This window comes from Lemur catta, chromosome 10 (genome assembly GCF_020740605.2).
Source record: "Lemur catta isolate mLemCat1 chromosome 10, mLemCat1.pri, whole genome shotgun sequence".
In the NCBI taxonomy this organism is placed as follows: domain Eukaryota; kingdom Metazoa; phylum Chordata; class Mammalia; order Primates; family Lemuridae; genus Lemur; species Lemur catta.
In genome coordinates this window covers 61,828,301-61,851,421 of record NC_059137.1, presented here as the reverse complement: position 1 = coordinate 61,851,421, position 23,121 = coordinate 61,828,301, and the positions used below count along the sequence as shown (strand labels likewise).

General features: G+C 33.1%; 1 protein-coding gene across 7 annotated transcripts in view; it reads right to left on the bottom strand.

Moving 5' to 3' along the window:
- RFX3 (regulatory factor X3) overlaps positions 1–23,121 on the bottom strand; it is a 293,748-nt gene that overhangs the window by 59,227 nt on the left and 211,400 nt on the right. For all 7 annotated transcript variants that reach the window (XR_006737905.1, XM_045563482.1, XM_045563483.1 and 4 more), the window contains 4 exons: positions 20,267–20,448; positions 15,659–15,778; positions 4,573–4,694; positions 2,762–2,874 (listed from right to left, as the gene is read on the bottom strand). Coding sequence is in view for 6 of the 7 variants with exons in the window: in XM_045563482.1 (XP_045419438.1) it covers positions 2,762–2,874; positions 4,573–4,694; positions 15,659–15,778; positions 20,267–20,448 (537 nt within the window). In the remaining variant the exon portion in view is untranslated. The remainder of the gene's footprint in view (positions 1–2,761; positions 2,875–4,572; positions 4,695–15,658; positions 15,779–20,266; positions 20,449–23,121) is intronic.

Sequence of the window (23,121 nt, the reverse complement as noted above, 5' to 3'; positions counted from 1 at the left end):
CTAAAATCTACCACTTTCCCTATTAACTTTTAATGATCATATTTAATTTCACACTACCATTCCAATTAGTTTGTAAATTAGCCTTCAGATAAAAGCAGGCATAAAACCAAAGAATAACTTGTTTGTGCAAACAACACGATTCTGTGATTATTTTGAGTGCTGAAAGACAGAAGTAGTCAATATAATGTGTTTGATGTCATCAGCATTGAGGACCAGGACAGGTAAAGTGTAAAACAGCCCCATCAAGATCTATAAAATTGGTGGAAGGTAAGATAAAATAGGGGGCAATCTAGAGAGTCTATCTGAGTATTTTAGGCAAAAAGAGCAAACCATAACTTCATAATTTCAGTTTGTGCCACCTGTGTAGATCTGGGCTTTGGTGTGATATAGAGAATAACTGATGTTAAAAACACTCATTTTAACATCAGCAACTTGCATAAAAAATATACTTGTTCTGTGTGTAACAAAATGATATTAATACTTACAAAATGTCTTTGATAACCAAATTGTGGAAATTCCAAATAATAGGCAAAGTAGGTATATTAATCTCTTTAAAAATATAAACTATAGGAAATGTGAAATAAAATAGGGCAAGTAAAGAATTTCAACGTATCTTTAATTTAGTATCTCTTCAAAGTAAATAATCTCAAATAACTCTTTTGAAAAGGACATTCACATCAGCCTCATTGAGGCAGTTTTACAAATGAATAAAACATTTTATCATTTGTCCACCTACTTTCAAATATGTTCAGACTAAAATATATAGGCAAGTATAAATTAAAATAGCCCATATTCTCCTGGCTTAGGGCAAATGACTATTTAGAGGACTGGATATGAGACTCAGACAGTTATATTTCAAAAGTCTGGAAGTTTGACAGACAAAAATTATTATTATTTTTCTTTTTTATATATGCTACTCTGCCCCATGAAAGAGATGGCATGAACACTGGTAACTCTGAAATAAATGGAGATCATTCCATGGACTGTCATTTCCCACACAGATTAATTACTATACATGTCCCTCTCTCTTCATACAAAGTACATTTTTTCCTCAAAATTGGTATATTAATGAAAATTTTATAATCCAAAGACGATTTTAATCTTATTGGGGGAGCTTATCACTTAAAATAATCTTACACTACATGCTTTAGCAATGTAAATAATCATGCTCCAACTTACATTTTGAATAAATATGAGAAACTTAGAAAAAAATCCAGATTATATTTGTATAGGTTGGTTTGCTTAGAGCAAGGGTCACTTGACCATAGTGAAATGCCAAATTGTTTAGAGAATCTTTATATAAATAGTTATTGAATAAGATGATAGATGTAGAAAGAAAAAAAATTTATTCTATATACATAAGAATAATACAGGAATTCTCTAATATTTGGAAAAGTACAATAGTCTAAGGGAAATGAATATTAAGTGGCTTTCATCATTCCAAGAAATGCTGGGAACTGGTAGGGCATGTTGAAGAACACTTCTAGCACATGCTATGTTAATAAGGAGAGAACTTGCCCTTGGTTGTTAGTAATCTAGCACACTTGACAAGTATTCACATTCGCTCAGGCAAGTCTTATTTCTGGAGTGGGGAAAAAAAAAATCTGTGAATGCTCTGAACTGAGACTTCTTACTGCATACTGCACTGTCAGCAGTCAGCAGTACTACCCAGGAAATCCAAAGGATTATCTTTTACTTCTAAGCAAATCACAAATACCCCTGGAATAAAGCTACTTAAATTCTAAATAGAATTCTCTTTCAAAAGGAGAGGCACTTAAGAAAACTCATATTGTAATCTGTTATCACTTTTCTACCACATGAGTTGCAGGCACATTAGTATGTTGGCATGGAGAGAGTTCACCTCCTAGACAATGAAGCCAATTTGGATGTGGGATACTCAGAGAGTAGGAGTGAGGACAGAAAACACCAAGAGGAACTTTAATTAACCAAAAGAATGAAACAAAACAAATGAAACTAGATCCTCAATGATTTCTGGAAGGAACACCTAAAATGCTTTATTAAACACTTCCAGAAATTATTTTTAATAGAAATTCACATTTATACGATATAAAATTCAGAAGGTAAAAAGAGTCTATTGAAAAATTAAGTCTCTTTCCCTTGACTCCTAGCAATCCAGTTTCCTTCACAAAGACAACCACAGTTAACATTTTTGTGTTCTTCTTTCTAGAGAGAGGTGTAGACATGTTCATTTTCACTCAAATGATAATATGCTATACCCTTTTTTTTTTTGCATGTGCCTTTTCTTTTAACATTAAATACTGGTTTGATCCATTTTAGTAACATTTAGAGTTACCTATTTTTTAAATAGCTGTATAGTTTTCCACTTGAAAGACTGTATCATATTTTACTTATCCAGTTCCCTATTAGATATTAAAATTATAACCAATAGTTTGCATTAAAAGGAATAATGCAACAAATTCCCTTGTACACTTGTCTCATCACCCATATATAAGTATTTTTGTAGGATAAATACCTAGAAGTGGAATTGATGCACCAAAGGATTCATATTAGGATAGGCTTAAGAAATGGAGAATAAAATTTATTCTCACTTTCCTGCATTCCTCATCTCTCCACTCTGAGACAAGAAAGAAGAAAAATGAATTCATTAGTGCTAAAAGAAATGCTCAAAAGAATTAGTGCTAACTTCATCTGTCCTCTAGGAATAAACTTGATTATTTTGTTTTAGCAAGTTGTCTGGCAAAACTTAGGGAGTGTTCATACTACGTTTGAAAAGACTTACCTCACAGTGCTCTCGATAAAGACTCTGCAGTGACTTGATATCCTCAAAGGTAGTACCATCTGGCAGAGAAGAGATTTCAACTTCTCCAAATTCTGGAAGTGCTCGAGATGCATCTGTTACCATGACAACACAACAGAAAAAAGCTATTGTGGATGGTGCCAATTACAGATTAATGAGGGAAAATTTAAGAAGACTAGAAAGAAAAAATTTTTCAAAGGTTAGAGGTCCAAAGAGCAAGGATTTTTCATATCGATATTTTACAAGCAGATCTTAGTAACATTACCGGCACAAAATACAAAAAAAGAAGGAACACTCCTAAGAATTTTGCAGAAACTAAATTTTCACTACGATTATACTGGAAATAACATATTTCATATTACAATGTCTCTCAATAGAGGGCCCCTATTAAAAGAAAAATATCTTGAGCTTGCATACTTAAATACATAAACAATGAATCTTGCTTAAACTCATTATGTTCATACCTTTTATATAATCATAAACCGAAAGAGCTATAAAATACAATGAAAATTACAAAAATAACATTAAACTTAACGTTAATTTGATGTGATAGATGATGCTCTTGTCCTATAACTACATTATTTCTCACAACAAGAATACAGTATTGACTGCTACAGCACAGGATCTTCTGAGTTTGACAGGCCTATACCAACCTGTGCTTTGTGGTGGCTGCTTCTCCCATTACTCTTCTATATGCAAATGACTTTGAAACTTTCTTTCACACAGAGTATAGGGATATCATTTAGCCTTCCCTTGGGATGAAGGTGTAATTTACATAGTGAGTCTCTCTCTGTTCTTTTCTCATTAGCTCTGGACAATTAATGTAATTCACTTTGGTGCCTGTCTTCTTATAAATTCAAACACAAATGTGGAAATTAAAATTGTAGAGTGGTATTTAGTTTTAGTTCTCTAGGTAATTCAGAATATGCTTATTTTTTAAGATTATAATTTAAATAAAAACACAAAATAAAATCTTCATTGAATGCTCAGGGATCCACAAGAATATACCTGAGGACTTTAGTTTGGGAAATGCTGCCATGATGTTTTCAATTGCAGTAGCTATTCCAATCTGAGAGTCTATTTTAGTTGTTTTTGTCAGAAAGTGCACATAGACGCATAAACACACACACAGACACATACACACACTCACTCTCTGATAGCATCTACTCATCTTGCTGTGGTTGTATGGAAACTATACATGTTCATCTCTAGAAGAGATGTCAATTAAATTAAAGTGCCATTTTTGATCCTTTGGTTATGGCAGGAATATGCAGTGTTCCACTTCCTAACTCTTTCAATAACAAGAAACATGTACACCATCTACAAATTACAAAAATAGAAGGTACTGTGATTGATTTAAAAGAATGTAACTTTTTAAATGTTTATAATATTTTTTTTCTAATCTGTGACTATACGCATATGTAACTTTATACAAAGAAAATGAAAATTCTTTTTGGCACTTGAAGTACTACTGAAAGTAAACACAACACAATTTTGATCACAAAAGCCAATTAATACAAATTCTGGAAAACAATTTCATAGCAATGAGCCTTTAATTCATATGCATTTAAAAGTCCTTTACAGCTCGAGATTTTAAAAAATAAGCTATAGTGAACATGCAAAATAGACATGAACTAGGACTATTATATATATGATGTGCAGTTTCATCAGCACCAAAAAAATCTTTCTATGTAATTAACATCTATAATAGACATTGCACTTGGAGAAAAGACTACTATTGTTCTCTTTACAAAATCCTAACAGCAACTAATATGCATTACACCTTAACATACCTAAAAACTGTTGATGATGTTGGCTTTGGGCAATTACAGTTTGCTCAACAGATGTGCCTGTCTGTTGACCACTTCCTGTGAAACCATCTGCAACCCCATCCACTTTCTGCATAGGCTTGTACCTAAAAATATTAGATGAGAAAAAACAAATAAACCAAATTATTCCTTGCTTTTTTGTACTACCCCAAACTCCCAAGGCATTTAATTTTATTCTATCTTCTTTAATGTCTCATGATAGTTGTAAAAATTTTTTCCTTGATAGCCTCATAAAATTAGATGCAGAAATTTTTTCAACTGAGAAAAGAAAAGAGTGGGGAGGGGTGGGTGAAGGGGACGCATTTTTGAAAATCCAGAAATTTACCTAAGAATGAAAGAATTATGAGGTATTTCTTTGGACAGCAGCAGCAAAGATGTCCACAGTTATATTTTTAACACACATTAAAAGTTAATACACAGTAACTTTTAGTGGCCAATGGATCAAGGTGGGAACATTTTAAATACACTGGAACTTTAATCTGAACTATGATCTAGGAGCTCAGGCCTGAAAAAGGTTGGTGAATGGTTTTCAATTAATTAATATTGCTAAAATAGGATCAGCCTACAAATCCTACCATACTGTTTTTCATGTCTCCTAGAACCTCCCATGCATCTCAATACATTTATCTCCCTTGACACTTCTTCACATCTGCAAATACAAAGACTACAAGCATCAGGTTGCAGCAAAATACATGCAAAAACCCATCTACAAACCTAATTTGCCAAATCACAAGAAAAAGTAAGTCAGCTACAATTATGTATTTATCTTTAGGTCCTAGTCATACAAACTTATGTACTTTCCATACGGCTAAGATAGAAAAAATGTGCTTCAGCAGCATGGGCAAGAAAGAAAACGTCTTGGGAGAGAAATAGCGCATATGAAAAAAATCCTAGCCAAGTCTCCTAGGACAAGCAAACACAAAATAAGTAAGCAGTAACTAAAATTTCTTCTTTTTCTCTGATTGCATTTATTTTTCTTTATTTTAGAAATTTTGAAATAACAGAAAAACATAAGAAAAAATTAAAATCTATAATATACTCACTACCTAGAGATAACATTGTTCACATTATGATGTCTGTCCTGTTTTTTTCCTATTTCTAATTATATTTATAAGCAAAAGAACCTAATATTCTCACCATCCAGACACTTGACTCTTATACTAATACCATAATTCAACTGCATCATTAATATAAAGTTATTATGAATTACAATGCCTCTAATAAGTGAACAGGACATACTCAAAGATGCTTACACTCTGACAACAGATATGAAATGAATGGACCTGGTGAAATGTATACACTAATGCTCAGGTTGCCTTAGGAAATTATTCAATCTTGGATGTTATTTATTTAGATAAATAAAACTTCTAAGAAAATTGCCAAATCTCTCATGATGACATTTACATTTATTTCTTATGTGACAGTATCTTACAGACATCTATGAAAATCAAAAATAAAATCAGAGGATGAAGAGGGTGAAAAAGGGTACAACACCCTCCATCCTAAGGATTATAATTTTAGTGATGACCCTCTCCATCACCAAAATATTGATTACTGTTTTCTAGTGATATAGAAGAACTCAAGCCTAATCTTTCATTTAACGGAAATCTTTATGGGAAGTAGTTTTCAATTGGGGCCATATCAAGAGATAATAGAAGACTTAATATTATGATGTGCTAGAAGTGCCATTTATTAAAAATTGAATGTTTTTCTGATTTTCTTCCCCCTTAAAGAACTATCTCTGAGAAGCAAAGAAACTTCATGAGGCAAATACTTCTTATGCTTGTGTGCAGGAGCAATTGCTAACCATTCTGTTCTAACAGACTTGAATGATTTTATCCTTATTTCATTTAGGGACATTTCTTGTCCTCATTGATTCATTCCAAGTTTCATTTGATTTTAGCTTCTCTTTTTCAGCTATGAAATTATATATCTCTAAAAAAATAGTCTAAAATTGTTTAACCATGTTTCTTCATTTAAGTTAATGAAGTTTGGGATTCGTGGAGTTTAAACAAAAGTGGTTAAAGGAACTTGAATTATTTATCCTGGAGATGGAAATATTTCCTATAGAATTCAATTATATTAAGTTCTAATACAGGATTTTAAAGTTACCATGAGACTTTTCCCAGCTATGCCCTATAAGATTTCCTTTGTCCTACACAGCATTTAGTAAACTATGGATACTTAACAGGCACAAATATCAAGGGAAAGTAGAATTTAATCAAAAAAGAAAATGACATACATTCCTTTTAGAGCATAAGTTTTCAGAGACAGATGCTATGTCACAATCTATCTGTCCATAGTGTAGCCTGTAGCCTACAAGCAAATTTATCTGTTTCCTTAGGAAGATGGAGACAGTTGTTAGTATTGTAAATGCTGGAAGTTTGTAAGGGAAGGAGATGTTATATTTTAAATAAGCAATCAAAATCATGATGTGTTACAATTAATGCATGATTATGTTTAATAATAATGACATTGAGAAAAGCATTAATTAAAGATACACTATATTATGTGGGAGATGGAAAATGCATCTAGATCAAATTTTAGGAGGGAAAAGTTGATAGATTCTGGAGAAACTGTGCAGGTCAGTACTTAAGAAAAGGTCTTAATTGTAGAAATAAAGAAAGAAACAGAAAAAATATAGTCAGAACTGGGAAATGAATGTTTCCATTCTACCCATAAGAGGAAGAGTAGCAAGGTGAATGGTGGACTGAAAGATGGACAAAAATTGGACAAAGGGACACGATGTGTATCCCTCCATTCCTAGTTGTCCTGGCCATAGGATCTCTGTAAGCCAGAACCTTATGTTGTGCCTCCTGGGAAAAGATCTAGGGACAAAGTCTGGAAGCAATATGTGCCATAAAGAATGGCACCAGGAAGGGTAGGAATATGGTTCACGTACAAGAGGGTTAGTGTGAGCCTGTAACTATAAGAGAGCTTCCAGGTACTGCTAACTTTTGCTTTTCCTGCTTTGAATAACGAATCATGTATTGGTATGTCCATAGTGTATTGCTTGGCACTGGATTGGTACTTAGAAAAAAAATCCTCAGAAATCAGAAATACTGGGCTGAGAAAAGCTAGCTGTTCATTCTCCTGATACTCTATCTAAGGAAAACAACCTATTTGGATTGTTTCTCAGAGGTTTGAGTCTTCCCAGAGACGGAAGTTTAAAAGAAAGTCAAGAATAATTATATTAAAAATACGTTAAACAAATACCTGTGGCAAATGATTCTTATTAGAAGAAATGGTTGTAGATGATATATCATTGTTTTTTTTTTTATTTCAATAGATTTATGGGATACAAATGGAGTTTTGCTACATGGATACATTGCATAGTGGTGACGTCTAGGCTTTCAGTGTACCTATCACCTGAATAGTGCACATTTTACCCACTGGTAATTTTTCATCACTCACCCCCCCACAACTCTTCCCCATTTTGAGTTCCCAGTGTCTATTATTCTATTCTGCATGGTTTTAAAACCTAATTGCATATCAAGCCAAAAAATTAAAATACCTAGCCTCATCCTAGATCTACCCTCCAAAATCTTTGAGAACAGGGCTTAGGAACTGGTTCTTTTAATAAGCTTCTGAGATGTTTAAGTAGCTTGCACAGCCCTTGTCCACAGGAGTCTCTTGGCCCAACATAGATACCTTCAGCCCAATGTTGTAGAAATATACCAATTAATATTAGATAAGTCATTTTAATAAAATATGCCATCAGTTTTCAATTTTTTCCCAATAAACTACATATGGAATATATAATAAATATCTTTGAATGAATATTCAAAGTGACATATTTCATTTTATCACACCACCATCTGATCTTTACATATATCAAATCAATTCAACAAATTTATTGAGCACTTACTATGTGTAGGGCACAGTGGGTGCATGTTTTTAAAAAGGCTGGGTATAAATATAATTTTTCTAAGATTTTTTAATGTTCTACTGGATTAAATGATGATTCTACATTATCCTAACTCTGGTTGAATTTCAGCCAGTCTTTTAGCATTGAAACATAACTTTTAGATTTTCTGTCTCTCTATACTTTTCATAAAATAATAAAATAATCACCGTACACTTAGCAAATTTATTATATTTGGAGAATGATAACCAAACAAGCCCTTTCTGTTGAATTCTTAAAAAAAAAACCAAACTGTTTAATATTTAAGTGTATTCCCATCCCTTTACCCCCATTTACTTTACAAATTCATTATTTTTAGATTAGGTTTTCCCATAGAAGACTCTTAGTACTCCTGTGTTATATGTGCTCTGAGGAAGACCTGTACAATATCAAGTGAAAAACAGCTCTTTGTTTAAAAATTAGTAAGAAGCAAATGATAATTTTAACAGCTTGCAACTCCATGGGTAATCAGAGCTAAAGTTGTTAATGATTAAGAAATGAAAGAAACTCTAATGCTTTAATAGCTGACTGTACGCATGAAACCTGTCACTAACATAAAAAACTTAGAAAATTATTAGGAATCTTCACCCATGGGGTTAGTCATAGCTATTATTTAGGACTTGGACAGTTGTAACTCTACTGTAAAACTAATATTCTGTCAATAATTCACATACACAGATACTGATGCAGTCTAATGGAAGGCAAAGAATGGTATGTATTTACCACCACATTCAACTAACATTACCAGATGGAAGGATTTTTAACAGACTAAATAAAGCATTTGGAAAAGTCCCTTCAAAGTGGCTGAAAAGTGCACACATGAAATGCAAAATATAAACTGTATAGGCAAATAGAGACATTAGTATAATTCCAGAAAGTATATAATCATTTGATTTGCATGAAAACAAAATGCTAAGCTCACAATCAGAGCAAGAAGCTAGAATGTTCTACTGGAATCTTGCAATCCTCTTCGGAAAAATTGTCCCAGAAAGTGTTTAGATGACTTGGTGTCTAAAATGAATCAAGTGATAGAAACACTAACAGATCAGAAGAAAATAGTGAATTTAAAGAGTTCCATTCTTTTAGCATAGTAACTGACTCTTTGATTTCACATTGAATATATCTATAATACATCTAAATGACTTCTAATATCAACCCCAATGGTTAATGATAGGTATTTCATTTCTTCAATTGTTGTTGGTGGCTCTCTAAGTATTTGTCTCTGCATTAGTGCTATATTTATGATTTGGCAAGGAGAGGAAGGAAAAATTAAATTCAAATGGGGTAGTTATATTAATTGCAGCGGGGAAAGGAGGGGGTTGAAGATGCTGGCTAAAATGAGAGCTGTGGATCATTCATTCATTTGACAAATATTTATAGCACACTGACTATGTGCTCAGTGCTGAGGATGCAATGCTGAAAGAGGCAGACAGGATTCCCTGATTTCAAGAATTTCTTCCTTGAGTCCTCTTAGCACAGGTGATTTATGGATAACTATACAGAACAGATACATTCTTGCTACAAATATGCATGGCACATCTTTTATTTATAGCTGGCCCTATCTGTTAAACAGATTCTAGGGGAATATCCTGCCCCATCTCCTTTATTTAGAGAATGACAATCTGGGTGCACCTGATGCCAGGATGTCAACAGTAACAATAACAACAACAACAAAGTCATCTGAGGCTCTAAGAAAAAATAAATTAGTGAGCTTCTTGAATACAGCAAAATTAAATGGGCCTCAGTTTCTTTATCAGTAAATAACAATATAATTGCCAAATGAGATCTTGCATATAAAGTGCTTACTGAAAAACATTTAAAATGTTCAATAAACACTGATCATGAGAATAAGTAAATGGTGACTGCTACTATTATATTATCGAGCTTTACATGAATGATTATACCTTGATAATTACTGAGTTGTGATTATTTATGATCTCCTGTTTTCAACGGAAAATATGATCATTACATCAGGGACCAGTGCAGTGGCATAGTGAACTTTAACTACCTCAGTGCCAAGATCCCTTATTTGTGTCCAAAAGCCAAAAGCACAGGCAGCTGATTATCTTCAGCTCCTTTTACCCTCAGCTGCCTCAGAGCAAATTAATGACCCCAGGGAATTTATAGTCTAGGAGAGGAATGATAAACTATTAACATCAATCAAAGTTGGAAACCACTAGCCTAGAGGTACAGAGAAAGGGAAGCCAAATCTGCCCAATTGCCAGGCTTCCTTCTCCTCCAAAACACCTGGAAATTCCTTAAAATTTTTCTCTAATGCTCACAGTATAATAATGATAACAATAATAATTATTACTAAATTCTTGAATGTTCCCAGTTATAAAAAAACTTTTATATACTGTTTTCCATTTGAACTTCAGAACATTTGTGAGATAAGTCTATTATTATTAATTCCCATTTGGAACATGAAGAAACTGAGGCTCAGTGAGGTTAAGTCATATACCCAGCAGAAGTGCCAAAGGAACCCTGTACTCAAATCCCCATTTTGCAATTCTAAATATAGGGTTCTTTTACCTGATCTCTGAGCCCTATATTAAGAAAGGTTAACTAATGACAAAAATTCTTGGATTCCCTCCCTTACTCCTTAGGAACATGCATGATTTCACATCTGTCTATAGCCAAAGCAAAAGTATCCTTGCTACGCTATCTTTCCAATTAACTTCTCTCTCTCTCTCTCTCTCTCTCTCTCTCTCTCTCTCTCTCTCTCTCTCCCCCCCCCCCCCATAGTGACACAAAGGTTCATTCTTTTCCAGAATCCAGTTCTTCTGTAGAGACCATGCAAAGAGCAGGAAGTGACATAGTTACTCACTTAATGGAAACAAATTCATTTGGTTATCTTACCTCTTTGAGGGTGGAATTCTTACAAAAATAAAGAAAAGAAGAACGAGTTCTTGTTCTGGTTGCTATATGATTATGGACAAGTTATCTACCATTTATGGACTTCAGTTTTCTTATCAAGAGGACAGATGGGTTAGACTGGGTGATCTCTTCCTTCCAGCTTTAACATTTTATGATGCTGTGATATCTCTTTTAGATGTAATGCACATATTCTGCATGCAAGTGACAGTTGATATGTATTTGTTGAAGAAATGATAAATGAAATTTAATATTTTGAGAATGGCTATTGGGATCAAACACAGCCAAGCACATTATCAAAAGCACTTGGCTCTATTCTACCACTTTTGCTACTAGCATTTGGAAGAATAACTAAAATATATGTGCCAACGCTCTCTACATATTTCTTTTAAAAAGTATTAAAAATAAACTGCAGCAAACACTTTTACTTAGTTTGGAGAGCTGAAAATTACTGACCTTCTTTTTGCTGTATAATAGCCTAATCTATTTATTATCTAAATTAGGGTAAGTAAATTACCCCATGAGTGAATTTCCTTGAAAACAAAAGATTACCTCATTTAAGTGCAAAGACTATTTTCATATGAAATATTTTTAACAAAAGATATTTTAAAAACTGTTACACAGTTCTCTTGCCTACTTAACCAGGGTATTTTAACTCTTCTTGATTACCCATGTTATCAATACTCAAAACAGTTATTACATTGTGTTAGACTAGATTTTAGTCTCTAGAGTGATACTTGACAGACCTACTGGTGTGCCTAGGTCTATTTATTTGTCCCTCCACAGAATGTCCAGAGACTGCTGTATTGAAAAACTAAACAGAGGACTCTGTCTAGTTATATTTCCTCTTGCCAGCTGTCATGTCCCATGATTGCCTGGGAATCAAGTGGGCTCTAATCTGCTCCTTTATTTTAGGTAAATGGCTTAAGCATGGCTTCATCTTTTCAATTAAGGGAAACTACGGGCTCTGTGACATCTGCTTTCCAATCAGAAGCTGTTCCTATTTATTTTCAGACACATGGCTATGTTGCATACAGTGATGTTGCTGGGAATCTGATTTGTAGATAAGTGGAAATTTCTTCTACCACCCTATCAAACTTTCAAGTGAGATACCTTATATAAAGGAGTTCAAGAAATTATAAAACTACGTAAAACCATAATCATTAATACCCCTAAAACTAGGGGTATTGAATAATTCCAAATCATCAGAAAAACTTACAAATTAATCTCCAAAACTTAAGTTTAATTAACAAAATAATCACTGCATATACTTGTATTTTTTCACAGTAAGAACATGTGAAACACACAAATTTACATTATGGAAGATCTGCACACATAGATGCATATAACAAACCTCAAAGTATTTAAACAATTTGAATATTCTGAAATATTGAATACTAGCTCTTGCTATAAGATATTTTAAACCTTTCACATGCCACTTGTATTTTAAAAAAAGAATGGCTGTCTATCATAAATTTTAATATATTCAGTAGAATCATTTGAGTTTTGGAATCATCATTTTTAAAATTTTTTAAGTCATAAAACAAATGAAAAAAAAGTTATTTTCTCATAATTTCGACAAATACTCTTAACTTAGTCCTTACATCCAGACCCATGGAGAGAAACTTCTCTCTTGTCCAATATTTCTGCACAATGGGCTAATTGGCTTCAGTTAAGGGCTATCAATGTTGTCAGATTCCTACAGAGACAACAGAAGATTCTTGCTGCCCGGCTCATCCCAAGGTGAGGCCCATGCACAGCTGGTAACTCTAACACTGCAATCAGTTAGCAAGATACCATTTCAAGAGGAACTGTCCACAATCCAAAAACGTGTATCATGAAAAACACCTAACAAATTAAAAGAAGGTTCAGTACTTCTTTGGTTCTCTAACATTCTTCTTGTTTCATAAGAAATAAGAATCAAACTCACTAAGAAGCTAAAGTCAGCAGAATTTATTAATATGACTGGGAATGTTATACACTTCTTAAATACAACCATATTTTATCTATTCTAAAAGCAATTACCACTATACTGAGATAGCTTGCTAACTTTTATAGCTCTAGCGTCTGTTTCAGGAGGAGACCATAGAAAGTGCTAGGTCTTGCTTATCTAACTCAGGCTTTTTATAAAGAATGTCTCTTGAAGGCTTCCACTTTTATGAAAGCTTGCTAGAATTTCTTAAATCACAAAAGAAGTGGGTTTCGGGTGTCAAGTACAATTTATCAAGCTTTTATTCATAATTAAGTTTTAGTATATTTTATTTCTGAAGCAATTTTTTTCTTTTTCTTGATTTCACTATCATCTCCACTGGGTAGTGCTGCTATGCATGAGCGCAGGAATCACACCAGAAAGTAAAAGCTATAAGTGCTGCTACTCATAGATAGAAAAAACAGTTATAACCCAAAACAATAATAATTTATTACAACTCACATAAACTATTTCCAACCATATAAGGTACTATTCTACAACTTACTTTATGATTTTTTTCAGAGCCCGTAATACGTTTCACTGGCTATATATCAAAAAATAAGGATCAGTAATTAAAAAATGAGATTGAGACTCTGTAAATAAAAAACCTAAAATCCTTGAAATACCTTATATAGCAGCCAATCTTGAACTAAGCCTTCAGTCTGGAACACTTATACTGGAAATATGACTGTGTTAAAGCCACTTAACAAGTATCCTTACCTCCAGTCTCTTTCCATTAAATATGTCTTGCCCAAAATCAAAAAGTCATCTCTCTAGAAAAAATCAAAGTTTCATTGTTTTCTTCAAAGCCTTACATAGCTTCATAGCTATGTTCTGCACAAATAACAAACTTATTAGCTTCATATGCAACCAAATCCCTTAATGTATGATCCAAAGTACTTTTAAATCTCATCTCCCACTAAACTACTCAACAATCTCTTCAACTCTCCTTCTGTAATACCAACCTCAACAAATCATGGACCATTTCCCAAAGAAATCATAGACTTCACCCCCAAGTGCATTTTCCCTCTGCCTGAATATTCCTCTCTTTTTATGACTCCCTTAATTCCCTACTCAAATAGAACTTTCTCTATGCAGCTTCCCAATTCTCCCTCTCTCAGAGTTTGTTGAAAATTCCTCAGCATTCTGGTAGTTTCTTGATCAAGGCTTTACTTTAGCAACACTCAGATTTCATTCCTTTTAATTTTCTATTCCCCATGTGCTTCCCCTTTTAATTTCAAAAGGTAAGAACTACTATGTCTTATCTCTGCCTGCAGGACTAAGCACACAGCACAGTACAGACTCAATCAGTGTTTGCTGACTAAATAGATAAAGGACTACCGTGTGATATATTCTTTCTCTAGCATTGAATTAGAGCTAATGTTTCTGACGAAACTAGTACGGATGCAGAGATCTGGCCAAGGCGACTAATCATTCCAGATCAACGGATTAGGACCTATGCAGAAGCCTCCTTTCTCTTACCTAATTCTGCATGTTCAATTGAAAAGAAAAATCACAATTGCTGTCATGGAGGAGCTATGCTGGTAAAGAGGGAGGGATTTTTCATTTTATTTACTTTGAATTGTGACATAAGTCACATGGGACTAGAAGGGTCTTGGCTATGCAACAGTATCATGGGCTTGTACAGATCATTTAACCTCTCTGGGATTCATCTGAAAAACAAGGCTATTAATACTTTGATTGCCATAAGGTTGTGAGGCCAGACTAGACTGAGGTATTTTTCAGTTCTAAGATCTGAGATTCTATTCATCCAGCCAGCCAGCCATTCTTCCATCCATCCGTCCATTGCTCCATCCATTCATGAATGCTTGAGATCTCTTACAGCTCTAACATCAGCAATTCTATGTCTATGAAAATTGGATTCAAAGAACATGTAAGAAGTCCCAAACATTCTATAAGAATTCATACCGTGTCAAAAAGAATCTCCTGAGGGACGTGCAGAATAGCAAGTCAGAAGCTCATGAATACTGAAACAAGTTTCTCCAGTTGATATTTGCTTGGATATGCTCCTTATGTTTTGTGTTTCATTTCCCTGTCTGAACAATTTGGGATGTTGTACTTAACTTAAAAGGGGCCAAACAGGCTGACTGATAAGTAATTTTTAAAAATTTAGAAAACAGGATCATTGAAATTCTGAATCATATTTAAGAACTATCCATAGTGAAAGCATGCCAACAGTAACAACATTCTTTTGTACTTAGGTATTTGTTCAGAAAAAAATGAAACCTAAACAGCTAAGAAATACACAGCTTTGACATATCAATGATAACTCCAGAGGCTACCTTTGTTTCTGTTGCATGGGTTGTTGTCTCATAGCCATATACTGCATGTCCTCTTGCAGACGATTAAGAGGGGAATCTGGCTTGACACGAATCCCATAGTAATGGTACTTGGAGTTTCCTCTTCATAAAAGAACAATAAACATTGAAAACACAAAAGTCAGTCAAATTAATATTAATCACATGAGATGTCCATTTAACTTCACATTTGGAAAAACTAGGTAAAAGCAGCATATTAATACTACCTATTTATGATTTACCTATTCTGGATACTTGCGTTTTTGTGGTGACAACATTTGAAGCATAAAAATAAGATTCTCAATCAATCAGCTCAAGGCCCTAAGGAAAATACTTCCTTATAAGCTTTCTCTTAAATATTAGTCAAACAATCCATTTATTCCACTCAAGTTACATTTTATCTTCAAATTTATATTTTAAATTTAATTTAGAAAGGGTAACGGTGGGAAAAAGCTTTTGGCCAATAAAAACTCATTAACAGGATAAAGGGTTGCACAGTAAATATATATTTATTGTAAAGTGGCTATACAGAACAAGGAAAAAAAATCTTAATTCTACTACTGTCTTGGATTGGTTCAACTTTTTTCTCTTTACTTCAAGGATGATGAAGTAAGTTAATGTCACTGTTACAAGATGCTGTGGTGAAGTCTGTTATTTAATATTTTAAAAACTAAAAAGGAAGTAGGAATGTAATCTATTGATTTTGAAACATTTTATTAGTCTCTGTTTTAATGGATGCATGTCAGCTTTGCAGGCTGAATAAGATGTGTCACAACGGATATGAGGAAACTTCTCTGTGAAAATGGCAAATTTCCACCTGGAATAAAAATGTCATAATTTCCCCATGTTCATGAGAAAGACCATGTTTGCTATTAGAAATGACAAATTTTGCTCTGAATGGAATTTGCAAATTTTTGCAAAAATAAACATTTTAAATATGTAAATTCTTGCAAAGAGAAAATAGTTTTTCACAAGTCTATATATAGCAAGACATCAGTACTCTTTCCAATTTTTTCTTTCATTTACAAAAAAAAATGCAAAAGCAGTGTGGATTAAATATTTTTTATAAAAATAGAGCAGAGTTTTACTTCCAAAATTAAAAAACATGTATTAAATGAACCCTATATATTTGGAAAGACATTATATAAATAATATTGCTAGTTTAAAAAAATGTAGGACATCTAAATACCTACATGCTTTCAGCAAAATAAAGCCAATATGAAAACTTAATGCCTATAAAGAAAAGCAATCCACTTGCAGAAATTAGATCCTATCACCAAAATACACTGCAGAATAGAGCAAAAAACAAAAACAAAAAATATTAATGCTAAAAACCTAAAAACCCAATTTGTAGTGTTCTCCTGTATAAACTGGAAGATGGTAAGGAGTAGAGGTAGGGTAGGAAGTAGGAGGCATTAATTATGAGACAAAACTACAGTGTAAAATGATGTCTCTCTTGTGAGACCCCAAATAGATGGGGTATCTAGTTTCTTTTCAGTTTCCTACAATTTAGCACTTTGGTTGGGTTAGGAGGGAGTGTTTTTTTGTTGTTGTTTTGTTTTGTTTTTGTTTTTTCATTTCATGGGGAATGGTTGAGGGAGGGAAGCATATTCATGGTCATCAAACTTGATTTGGAGACTGGGATCTAACAAAAGGTACCTTTTGCTTTGCATTTATTTAAAACACAGTGATTTTATTTACTTTTTGTTTACTCAGGTCCAAAAACTTTAGAAAAGATCTGGTTCTGGTTTGAATAGTTTCAACAGATAGTATTATTGATGGATAACATCAGTTCTGCATACAGTTCACTTAAAATTAAGTATTTGATTTAGTTTGCCTCATGATTTATACTCATTTCCTTCTGTTCCTTGGATTAGGAGTATAAAGTAAACATTAAAACAGCTTTCATGGTAGAAAGAATCTCTGGGATTCACCCCTACCATTGTCAGGTTTTTTTCTGTATCAGCGTTCTTCTATCTTCTTAACACTTCATTTGTTTAAATTCTCTCCTATGGTATTTATTTTCTCCTTATTTTTCTAGGCTTTGCTTTACATCCCTAATGCAAACATTACATACAATTATAAACAGAACAGGAGACATATTTGTACATAGTAAGGGAGTGGGAACCCAGATCATCAGAAAGTAAAAGCTGCAATATTGCAAATATGTACTTACAGAGTATGGATTCTACTCATTCACAAACCCAAACAACCCCAATTTTGTCCCTTTCTATTTTAAAGATGTGTTTCAAGGTTTGAATGGAGCCTCAGAATAGGACCCATTGAAATCCCTTTCAGTAACAAAAGAAGCACAACAATACAGCTATTAGAATGTTGAATAAAGCCCAGAGTTGCAAAATATTGGCATGGTATGCCTAACTATAGAGCTATCAGCTAAGAAATAGTAGTTAGGTCCCCAAATAGTGATATTTTGTGGTTTTGGGAAAAAAAAATACTAGAAAAACAAAAAGCTTTTTTAAAGGGAATGAAAGCTATTCCTTTAGTCTGAATAGACAATCATATTCTCCAGTTTAAAATATACTACCTTTTCACATATAGACAGAAGAATACATTTATGAGAAAGCTGAACCTCTAGCAATCTGAAAGCTGTACAATCACTTAACATGCAACAGGAAGGGAATAATTCACACTTTGAATACGTACAGACCTTGTAAATCTCAAAAACTGAAACAGTGAAGGGGTTTACAACAGGCTACCCCCAAATATGGCATTTGGGGAAACAGCAGCAGTAGGCCATACAAATTAGAAAAAATTTCCCTAGCCACTTTCTCCTCTGGAGCAGCCATAAAACCTAGCTTGCCTTCCCTGGAAAATATGTCATGAGATCCCCACTCCAGAGAGGTCCTTCCTATACCTGGTGGAAAGCAATGCCCTTATTTCTAAAGACACAGGGACACAGAAGAATCTAAACAAACAGGCCTTGCTGAGTTCTCCCCAGTTTATTAGCATTAGATTATACCTGTTTTGCCCAATTATATTTCTCCAGAACTATATCTACTTGTTCATCAGAAAGCATAAAATATACACAGTTTTCTCTGTTTCTTTGGGTCTTTATTTCTGAAGGCTCCCTGTCATGTAAAACTTATATTAACTAAATCTGTATGCTTTTCTCTTGTTAATCTTTTATTACAGGGGTTTTAGCCATGAACCATGCGATGGATGAAGAAAAAGATCAATCTTTTCCTCCCCTACAACACTCACTCCTCTTTTTAGTATAAAATTATAATGAAGCCAATTACTATGGTTCTGTTTATTTTATTAAGATTAAAAACTCTTTACTAAAATACTGTGAAGTTGTGATTTATAATTAATTAAAGGTATATTACCAGCGGGCGCGGTGGCTCACGCCTGTAATCCTAGCACTCTGGGAGGCTGAGGGGGGCGGATCTTTGAGCTCAGGAGTTTGTGACCAGCCTGAGCAAGAGCGAGACCCCCCCGTCTCTACTAAAAATGGAAAGAAATGATCTGGACAGCTAAAAATATATAGAAAAAATTAGCCGGGCATGGTGGCGCATGCCTGTAGTCCCAGCTACTCAGGAGGCTGAGGCAGTAGGATCGCTTAAGCCCAGGAGTTTGAGGTTGCTGTGAGCAAGGCTGATGCCATGGCACTCTAGCCCGGGGAACAGAGTTAGATTGTGTCTCAAAAAAAATAAAAATAAAAAATAAAAAATTAAAGGTATATCACCTAATGTTATATAGGGTACAACCTCTACTTTAATACTTTTTATATAATTTCTTTAAGATTTAAGAAATCAAAAGTATTCATATCCTTCTGCCTAGCTACTTAAAATATTTATGTTGTGATAATTTGTAGAAATTATAGAAAGACAAAAATGAAGCTCCACAATTCTAACTATTCTTTTCATCATATTTTGATTAGTAAAGGCACTCATATTATTTCCAAAGGAAGGAAAACAGTGAAACCGAAAGCTTCTTCACATTACTGGTTTCCATTCAATAGAACTACACTGTATTTTTACTTCCACACATGGGTTTACATAAAGAGCAGCTAAAAAAAGGGTAACAAAAGGTAAAATAGGACTCTCATCACAGAGGACTTCAAGCACCTATATTTTGTACGTTTACCAAATGATTTTTAAGTGGTCCCCAGAAATAAAGTGAAAAACTCAGCTTAATTTCTTACTCTGATCCAATAGTTATTTATAATGACAATTAAATGTAATGTTGCAAGAGTCAAGAAATACAGTTTTTAATTTACTATGTCACTGTATGCATCACCTTTAGTATGGTTATTTTCAAAAAGAGAATACAGTGATATATTAATTTTTAAAGCACCATATGCAAGTCTCGTACTAATAGGTTGGGCTGCTAATTTCTATATAGTTGACAATCAGCTCCTCTCTTAGTGTTCAGGACAACACATCCTTCTGGCATGGTAGTATTCATTGAATAATGACTTTTCCTTTTCCTGGGGATTTTACAAACTGAGCTCATTCTATATTTTTTTCTTATATACTACCTCTAATCAAGTTATTTTGCTTAAACAATATACCAAACTGCTCAAGTTTGAAAAAGAGACATTAGTTTATGACCTTATTTGTCAGTACTAACCTAGTGCCCAATCTCCTGGTTCGTAGCCCCATAAAAATTGACCTTATTAGTTTTCCAAAAGAGGCAGCATTGACTGGGTCCAGTTTGTGTTCCTGACAGTGTCGAAGGTAGTGGTTGTATAGAGTGCTTCTGGGGAGGCTCACTCCTTCTGCTGTCTCGTAATTGTCCAACAGCCACTGGAGCTAATAAAAGTAAGACACAGTAAATACACAGAAATCATATAATTTGCCAAAATTTCTACTTGACACTGCAAACAAATACACAGAAATACTTAGAAGTTCTTCATCAAGTCTTACAATAGAGTAAAAACTGCTGTAATTCAGAAGCTGGTATAATCTGGCTTTAGGAATTCTCAGTAATATTATAAATAGCTGAACATCACTTATGACCTCAGGCAACATCCATTTCTTCAAATATTTAAGCACATGTAGAGATATACTAATTTTCCCTGTATTGATTGCAACCCTGGAGATAAACACCTCTTCAGGGAATTCAAATCTATTAACTGGTCATAAATATCAAAAATATAATTGCTACAGAACAAAACATGTTACCAAGCCTTGTTAATATGTCTTTAGTATTGTTGTATTATAATACATAAGCAGCAGGCTGCCTTGTATGAGTTTTTATATTAAGGTTCTATTTATTTTTATGAAATTTTAATTTACTTATCTCAAATTACCACTAGATAATACAATAACAATATTGTCTACTAGGACAAATTCTGCAAGAGGAAAGGATGAAATTCAGTCATTTCTTTCTCAACTGGAAAGAAACTCACTAGACACTGGCAAAGAATTTATATGTAATGAAAAAGAATCATTTATTACAACCATTTTTTTTGCATCAAAGCTGTGTTCTTTTTTTTCACAATTTTGAAAGGCATACTACAGCGGTAGTTGGTAAAGCAGTATCTTCTCAGCCCATTGTTCACATTTTAAAGTTTTATGTTGTTCTGTTGTGTGTATTTAAAACAAAAATAATCTTTACAGTACATAATGTGCAAGAAGTTCTTAGAGTATCTAATCCAGGTCTATATTATTGAATTTTAACATTAGCAAAATTAAATTATTTATTTATTTATTTATAAAAGGAGAACTGAAATAGATTTAAATGACTTTCTTAAGGTCACATATTGTCTCTGAGTTTGGTTTCCAACTTACATTTCCGTTTCCTGATTACTCTAAAGCAATTGCTACTTTCATAAAACAAATATTTCACATTATCTATCTAAACAAAATTTCCATACAATATATAAGAAGTATAATAAAGAGCTAATATTTAACATGCAATTCAAGTTAAATATAAATTACAGAACCCAAAACTCATTTACTGAGCACCAACTATGAGTAAGGCAAAGTTCCAGGCATCTAGCGATGCAAAGATGAATGTGATCTCACCCTTGTCCTCTAGGAATTTATAAGAAAATGCTAAAAATGATGATATCAACATTTGAACAAATGAAATATTTCTCCATTTTGCTTATATATTTTAAGATGTATGATCAAACTTAGAACCTGAACTTTCAGACTTTTAATACAAAAATTCAATAAAAGTATTTTCAGAATTATTTTTAACCATGACAATTAAATTTTCCAAAACCATTTTAATTTTAAATATTACTACATGATATTTATGTAATCAAACCTATGTCATTAAACCCATAGCGACTGTTAGCTTAGAAAATATAGCTACCAAACCCACAAGACAGCAGAGCACTTTTAAAAATAAAATTAATATTCTGATCAGGAAGACATGACGGCCTTTATAGAAAACATATGCATATGAATACGTATATTTAAACATACATATTACCTCTGTAACATACACAGTCTTACACTATAAAACTTTAAGAAATTATACAAAATAAATATTCATTTTTATAATGATAGAAAAATATTACAGACTAAAAAGAGTTCTTTTGACACGAATCATCTGTAACCTTATACGCAGTCAAATGTGATTTCTAAGTATTCTAAATGACACATAGAACAGGTTCACTATACATATTCATTTAGCATAAAAGAGAAGAGGTAAAACAATTGGGAAATTAAGTTATTAAGGCTCAAACTAGCATTTTGCCTACAACAGTGAAACAACATGTCTGTTTAGTGTTTGTTTTTTTAATGTTAAGACTTTATTGATTATGAGCACATCTGAGGGAACTACACACAAAATGTGGCAATATAATCCTGACTCATATATTTCATCCACATGCTTCGGTAAAATAGTTGGGATTTAGAAGCACTTCAGTGGTGTTACAGCAGCCCTAGTGAACCCGTATTGCACAAAGGTGCTCGCTCTTGCTTTGTGTGTATGTATGAGACAGAGAAAGGGTCAACTTCTAATTATACTCTCAATATATTAAAGAAAGCAATATAGGCCCTTGATATCAAGAATTATAAAAAAAAATACCAAGGAAAAAAATCCCTGGAAAGGCAAACATATAAAAAATGTAAATATTTTTTGAAAAACAGTAATTATTTTCCAACTAAACTAAAAAGTTTCCACACCCAAAAACATAGACTACACAATATATGTGAGTTAAAAATGCCAAAGATAAGTTTGCATGTATATCTATCTATCCTCATAAAATAATGCATTTTATAAAAGGCATAATAGTGTGATTTCTTAACAAAGACGAGCAAAAAAAATCAATTTTCCTTTCTTTGCTCATGTACAGAAGATATATCTATATAGAAAATCTTAATTTAAAGAGCAATTTTTCAGAAATGGGATATAGTCAATTTTATAACAACTTTGTTACCAAAAGTATATAAATAATAAAAACAGATCTAATGTAAAATACTTTTAATATGATATAAAGCAAATGAAAATATTTTAATTAACCAGAA